We start from the raw sequence: 7963 nt of genomic DNA, 5'->3' as shown, positions 1-7963 counted from the left end.
ACACAATTAACAATTTCGATTTACATTTTAAACTTTCTATTTAATGACAAGATTTCAATTTATAGTTTTTATCTAAAAAATATATAGCGTTTATTTTCATATAAATTTAATTTTTTTAGTCATTAATTATATTACCGACTCAGACTGTTAGAAAGACGAGACGAGACGAAATCTAAGCTGGGATTAAGTGCGGCTTATGGGAGCTCGACGGGGGAAAAAAGAAATTGTTGGGCATTTTCGTCAATGGGTTTAAGTTTAACAAAAGGTTAATTAATTTTGATTAAGCCACGTTAGCCGTGTGGTGGGAAGGGAGGAAGAAGCGTCGCATCCGGCGTTCGGGAAGCCGACGTATCGGTAGGGTGAATGTAATTAAAGTAATGCGGCGGCGGGTCGTAAAGGCCTCAACTATTGTTAAATAAGGAGGAAAGGGAGGGAAAAATTGAACGGAGAAACTCAATGCCAGCCCACGAACAGACGACAACGACATAACGCCACGAAAACATTATCTTCAGACATAAAGATAAAAGTAATGTTGTTCAGAACGTATTATTAAACTCAAATTAACTCGCGGCAACGAAAGAACTGCAATAAACGCACGAGTGGAAAACATAATTATCAAGTGTCTGCTCTAATGGAGGAATAGTTCATTTTTTTCTTGTAAATGTGTGCTTTAAGTCGTTAGAAAATCCATTGCTAAGGGTGATGTAACATTTTGAAATTTCTACAGAAAATATTGTAATACATTTTTTTTTGATCATTTTTCTTATAATGCTGTAAATTTTTAAATTTTAGTACATAAATTTTAAAATATTTTGAACATTTGTCAACTATAGAAAAAATTGCAATAAATTCTAAACAAAAGGATTGCTTTTGAACATATGTTTTATCTCGATTTACTTCTTCCTTTTCAAAGTAGAGTAAAGGTTAAAAATTATAATAAAAGTTCAATAATCAAAAAAAATTTAGTAAAATTACAAAAATTAAAAAAAAATATGTAAGAAAAGAACATAATTATAAACATTCTACTTTAATGGTAGAATTTTCAGTATTTTTTTTGTATTCTATTTGTTATAAAATTCAAATTAATGGGGGTTTGCATCTTTCTAACCTAGTGGACAAAATATTTCTAAAAATTGCAATAAATATGAAGGTAATATGTAATGTGTAAAGGTAATAATTATAAAAGTTCAACAATCATAACAAAATTTAGTAATATTACAGTAATTCCACATATGTTATCATAACAAAAGATAGAGACCGAAGCAGCAAGTACGTCATTACATCTGTCAAATAGTTAGGTTAGGAATGTAAGGAGCGAGGACATGTAAAGCCTGGTTCATGACTGTGTAAAATGTAGTACGTCAGTGCATCTGTCAAAAAGTTGGGTTAAGAAAGTAAGCTGCAATGACATGTAAAGTCTGGTTCATAAATATATAAAATCATGGTACGTCATTACATCTGTCAAATAGTTAGGTTAGCAATGTAAGGAGCGAGGACATGTAAAGCCTGGTTCAAAACTGTGTAAAATGTAGTACGTCAGTGCATCTGTCAAAAAATTGGATTAAGAAAGTAAGCAGCAATGACATGTAAAGTCTGGTTCATCAATATATAAAATATGGTACGTCATTACATCTGTCAAATAGTTAGGTTAGGACTGTGTAAAATGTAGTACGTCAGTGCCTCTGTCAAAAAATTGGGTTAAGAAAGTAAGCAGCGATGACATGTAAAATCTGGTTACAGTAATTCCATTATCATAAAAAAAAATTGTGATAAAAAAGAACATAATTACAAAAATTCTAGTTTAATTGGAGAATTTTCAATATTATTTTTTTGTATTCGTTATAAAATTTAAATTAATTGCATCTTTCTAAAAATAGTGCATAAATTATTTAAAATATGAATTCCAGTTAGTAGATAGAAACCGAAGCAGCAAGAACATACTGATTGTGCAAACATCCCGAAACCAATCAGTTTTTTCTTCTTCATCTTCTCCGTTTGATGTCTCCATTGCGTAACCCTACTACAGCTATTACATGAAAATTAAATTACCTTCGTTACATTATGTGAATTCGCATCACCACTAATTCCGATTGGTTTTTGGAACTCATCATAATTATTTTTTTTTGTGCTCTCCTTGATGCGAAAACAAGAACCATTAAAATAAACGTAATTTACATGAGTTTTAATTGGAATTTTGTTATTTTCATCCTATCAATTTTTCAACCTTTCTTCTCCATCAATTGTTTATTTGCGCCGTGTTTGTTCATGTCCGGTTTCACTTTCGATTTAATTCCGTGCAAGCGCAAATGTTTTCCGTGAAAACAATTGTTTTCCAACGTAATTTGTTTCCGATGCCGACGGCTGCTTATTTTCACTGTATACTTTTTGATATTTTGTTTTATGTGCGTTTTGCGTTCGTCCTTGTCCTTGTCGGATGAAGGATATGATTGAAGATGCATCGCACGTTATGCTGAGAGTGGGATTTCTCTGAGCATCCTTTTGATTTTTAACATCCTTTGAGGCAATAATGCGTTTTTCTCGGGAATGGAATGTATATAAGGCTATGACATGCAAAGCCGGCTACGTAACTATGCAAAATGTGCAACAAATAGATCAACAGTTCGCGTTTCACGTGAAAATGATTTTTTTGTTTTACGTCTTGTTGAGACATTCAATTTGTTTATTGCATAATTTTAATTGCGCAGAACTGGTTCTCAGGTTTTCAAAAATAATGTTAAGAAGGCGACGTGTAAGTATATGAAATATGGTACGACATTACATCTGTCAAATAGTTAGGTTAGGAATGTAAATATCGAAGATATGTAAAATTTGGTTCATAAATATATAAAATATGGTACGTCATTGCATCTGTCAAATAGTTAGGTTAGGAATGTAAGGAGAGAGGACATGTAAAGCCTGGTTCAAAACTGTGTAAAATATAGTGCGTCAGTACATCTGTCAAAAAGTTGGGTTAAAAAAATAAGCAACAATGACATCTAAAGTCTGGTTTATAACTATGTAAAATGTAATACGTCAGTATATCTGTCAAATAGTTAGGTTAGTAATCGAAGCACCGAAGACATGTAAAGTCTGGTTCATAACTGTAAAATGTAATACGTTAGTATATCTATCAAATAGTTAGGTTAGGAATGTAAGCACCGAAGACATGTAATGTCTGGTTCATAAATATATAAAATATGGTACGTCTTTGCGCCTGTCATATAGTTAGGTTAGGAACGTAAGCAGCGAGGACATGTAAAGCCTGGTTCAAAACTGTAAAATGTAATACGTCAGTATATCTGTCAAATAGTTAGGTTAGGAATCGAAGCACCGAAGACGTGTAAAGTCTGGTTCATAACTGTAAAATGTAATACGTTAGTATATCTGTCAAATAGTTAGGTTAGGAATGTAAGCACCGAAGACATGTAATGTCTGGTTCATAAATATATAAAATATGGTACAGTCCTTGCGCCTGTCATATAGTTAGGTTAGGAACGTAAGAGCGAGGACATGTAAAGCCTGGTTCAAACTGTAAAATGTAATACGTCAGTATATCTGTCAAAAAGTTGGGTTAGAAAGTAAGCAGCGAAGACATGTAAAGTCTGGTTCATAACTGTAAAATGTAATACGTAGTATATCTGTCAAATAGTTAGGGTTAGAATGTAAGCACCGAGACATGTAAGTCTGGTTCATAAATATATAAAATATGGTACAGTCTTGCCCTGTCATATAGTTAGGTTAGGAACGTAAGCAGCGAGGACATGTAAAGCCTGATTCAAAACTGTAAAATGTAATACGTCAGTATATCTGTCAAATAGTTAGGTTAGGAATCGAAGCACCGAAGACGAAGTCTGGTTCATAACTGTAAAATGTGGTACGTTATGACATCTGACAAAACGTTTGATTAGGAATGTAAGCAGCAAGGACATGTAAAGCCTGGTTCAAAACTGTTTAAAATGTTGTACGTCAGTAAATCTATCAAAAAGTTGGGTTAAGAAAGTAAGCAACGATGACATGTAAAGTTTGGTTCATAACTGTAAAACGTCAGTATATCTGTCAAATAGTTAGGTTAGGAATGTAAGGAGTGAGGTCATGTAAAGTCTGGTTCATGACTGTGTAAAATGTAATACGTCAGTATATCTGTCAAAAAGTTGGGTTAAGAAAGTAAGCAGCGATGACATGTGTAAATGACAAGTAAAAAATTGTGAATATTGTCAAATGATTTTTGTGTATTTATATAAAATGTTCAGTAGGCAATGAAGACGATACTTTTTTTTTCTTCTTTGAAATAATATAAATTAAGGGGTGTTGAGTCAATGGGGAGAAGAAACATAATAGAAAACAGAGCAATAATAAGGAAACTTTTGTGCAAACTCGAAGCAATTTCGTTATTCAAATGACAATAATTTGTTTAGCACGGCTCAGACGCTTAAGTAAATTAGACCGAGCACACCAAAACGCTATTAGTATTAGCGGGCCTTCTCATCCCTTCTTTTCAACCCCCCACAACCGGTACATTTCCGCCCCGTCAACCCCCCGTGTAGAATTCAATTTTTTTTCTGTACCCTCGTTCTGTGTCTTTCTCTTTCGACGAAATTTAATATTCGAGTTTCGAGTTTTGCGAAAGATGATGTACAGCAGGGACCTCCGTCTGAATACATACATATCGTGATACACGGCCGAAATGGAATATAATATTAAAATGTGATGAAAACGAAATATCGGAAGGGACGAGACAGAGTGAGAAGGATGAGAAAGTTGAGAGAAAAAAATAAAATATAAAAGGGCACATCCTATTTTCACCACTGTCGAAGGAAAATAAAACAACTGGAAAACAAAGGAAAGAAACAAAAGTCGAAGCAACAGGGAATAGAGTAAACAGGGACAGAAATGTATAAAAAAAAATTAAATAAAGAAAAAAAAACAAAGTTCGTTCATTACGTATTCCACGTCTGCGGTTTGGGCGTAATAATATTATGAATTCTTATGAAGGAGAGCGCGAAGGAGAAAAAAAATGTGCGTAAGAATGTGGCACGTGTTTATATAAAGAGGGGAGGCGGTTTGGAAAAATCAACGTTACATAAATTGGCGGTGTGGAAGGGAAACCTAATTTTCTTATTGTTTCGTTGAAATTTCTGTTTTGAATGCATCAAGTGAATTCACCTGTGACACGTTTCATTGGATAACATTATGAGAATAATATGCTTTTCAATTTATTACTTCAATTTTGTTTTGAAATTAGTCAATTTTTCAATAAACAACAACGAGTAATAATTAGTTAGTACGGTTTCTGGGTGACTCTCCAACGGCGAACTCTCATTACAGCTTCATTGCGTTGCCATCTGGCCATTTCCTCCTTCGTCATTTCCCCGTCGACACTAGAATCGTCACTCTCTTTTTCCTCCTCTTCTTCGACTTTGTAGAAGTCTTCCACATCTGAGAACGGTCCGAAAATGTTGGTGTAATAGCGAGACGTGCTTACAGGTCCATTCGACTTCCTAGGAAGCACCTCGATCGGTTTATTGTAGAGATAGGTGCCATCCAAGCAGCTCGCAACGAACAACGAATTCTCGTCGAAAAACTCAATGTAAGCATGTCCTTGGTGCAATCCTTTGATCATCGAGACAAGAATCCTAATGTTATTGATGTAACCGCATCTGGAGAAGTGCACTTCCAACTCCTTCTTTGTTATTCTATGGTCCAAATTACCTACGTAGATGCAGTTGTTGAACGACTTTACCTTGTCTATCAACAACCTGTCGCGAATACTCAAGGACATGGATGATTTACCACTTATTTCCATGTGGGTTTTCTGGCCTTGCGAACTGAGAACGACCACTTCGTTGATGAGTTTTGATTCTTCAATATTCGAAGACATTGTGTTTTTGCAGAGAAATGTGCAAGGTTATGCAAAATGTATACAGCGATAAAATTGCTATTATACTTCTTTTTTTTTTGGTAGATTCTAAAAACTGAAAACGTTGAAAGAGATAGCTGATATATAGCAATATCTACAATAAAGATTCAATAAAAATAATTTCAAATATAAATTTCAATTCAAGTAAATCTATTTTATACACGATTCTCATAATTTTCTACTCGTTTTCAGTTAATTAAACCATTTTTTTTACTGAATTCCTGAAAAATCATACTTGTAAGTGTCTAAAATAAAGTGGGATACGTCTTTGATCATTTATTAATTACTTAAGTAAATATGCTATTCCTATATAACATTTTTCTTCCGATTTTTTCTTGATGTCCTTATTATGTGCATTATGACTTCAAAAGGTATAATTGGTGGCATAAAAACGAAAATATATAATCTACACTACAGGGCATGTATTTTAATTTGATAGTTAGTATTACGTAACTTTTATTAAAACCTATTTGTTTAGTTTTTTATACTTTCATTTTAGAAAATTACTTGGAAAGTAGTAAATGAATAATTTTTGAATAAATTAATATTGATAATTTGTGTAAAAGTACTTATACTTTGTGATTACCTACATTTAGAAACTTACTTGGCAAGTATCATGTAGTCAGTAAATCGTATACTCTTAGTTTTTTTTTTTGATAATTGGTATTTGTTAATTATAAGTTTCTGTGAAAGTACTTACATTTTTTAATTTTCTAGTTTTATATAACTACTTGTTAAAGTATCAAGTAGTAAGTAAACAATTTGTTAGTCAGAGACTTTATTTTAACAGTTTGTGTAAAAGTATTTTGTGATTCACTAGATTTAGGAAGTTATTTGACAAGTATTATGTAGTCAATAAGTCGTATGGTCTTAGTCTTTTTGATAATTGGTATTTGTTAATTATTAGTTTGTATAAAAGTACTTAAATTTTCTAATTTGCTAGTTTTATATAACTACTTGGCAAGTATCAAGTGGTAAGTAAACAATTTGTTAGTGAGAGACTTTATTTTAACAGTTTGTGTAAAAGTACTTGTATTTTGTTATTCACTAGATTTAGAAACTTACTTGGCAAGTATCATGCAGTCAGTAAGTCATATATTCTTTGTTTTTTTTTGATAATTGGCATTTGTTAATTACTAGTTTATGTGAAAGTACTTAATTATTTTAATTTCCTAGTTTTATACAACTACTTGGCAAGTACCAAGTGGTAAGTAAACAATTTGTTAGTGATAGACTTTATTTTAACAGTTTGTGTAAAAGTACTTGTATTTTGTGATTCACTAGATTTAGAAACTTATTTGACAAGTATCATGTAGTCAATAAGTCATATGCTCTTAGTCTTTTTGACAATTGGTATTTGTTAATTATTAGTTTGTATGAAAGTACTTAAATTTTCTAATTTGCTAGTTTTATATAACTACTTGGCAAGTATCAAGTGCTAAGTAAACAATTTGTTAGTGAGAGATTTTACTTATGAATTATTTAGTTTAATAGTTTTTGCAAAAGTATTTGTATTTTGTTATTCACTAGATTTAGAAATTTACTTGGCAAGTATCATGGTCAGTGAGTCATATATTCTTAGTCTTTTTTTGATAATAGGCATTTGTTAACTATTAGTTTGTGTGAAAGTACTTACATTTTTTAATTTGCTCGCTTTCAGTTAATTAAATCATTTTTTTAACTGAATTCCTGAAAAATCATACTTGTAAGGGTCTAAAATAAAGCTGGATACGTCTTTGATCATTTATTAATTACTTAAGTAAATATGCTATTCCTACATAACATCTTTCTTCCGATTTTTTTCTCGATGTCCTCATTATGTGCATTATGACTTCAAAAGGTATAATTGGTGGCATAAAAAGGACTTTCAGCCGCTCGGAAATATTCACTCGAAATGAAAACATATATAAACATTTTATATACATCTTCTCTTTCGTCGATGGAAGTTTATTCGGAAACGCCGCATATGGAAAGGAAATGACAGATCTCGATATTTATGCTCTTTTTGTGCTGTGCTCTCTTCTTTTCTCGTTTCCTTTTCTTCGT

The 7963-nt window shown here is 32.2% G+C and overlaps 1 protein-coding gene across 1 annotated transcript; it reads right to left on the bottom strand.

The window, feature by feature from the left end:
* Window positions 1–5278: 5278 nt before the first annotated feature.
* LOC108565458 (polyadenylate-binding protein 2-like) lies at window positions 5279–5878 on the bottom strand. The gene has a single exon (XM_017924940.1). The coding sequence runs from the start codon at window positions 5876–5878 to the stop codon at window positions 5279–5281; it is 600 nt and encodes a 199-aa protein (XP_017780429.1).
* Window positions 5879–7963: the final 2085 nt, after the last annotated feature.

Source organism: Nicrophorus vespilloides, unplaced genomic scaffold (assembly GCF_001412225.1).
Source record: "Nicrophorus vespilloides isolate i.1.1-1 unplaced genomic scaffold, Nicve_v1.0, whole genome shotgun sequence".
NCBI lineage: Eukaryota > Metazoa > Arthropoda > Insecta > Coleoptera > Silphidae > Nicrophorus > Nicrophorus vespilloides.
The sequence above is the reverse complement of the archived record's forward strand: the minus strand, read 5'-3'. Positions and strand labels throughout refer to the sequence as shown.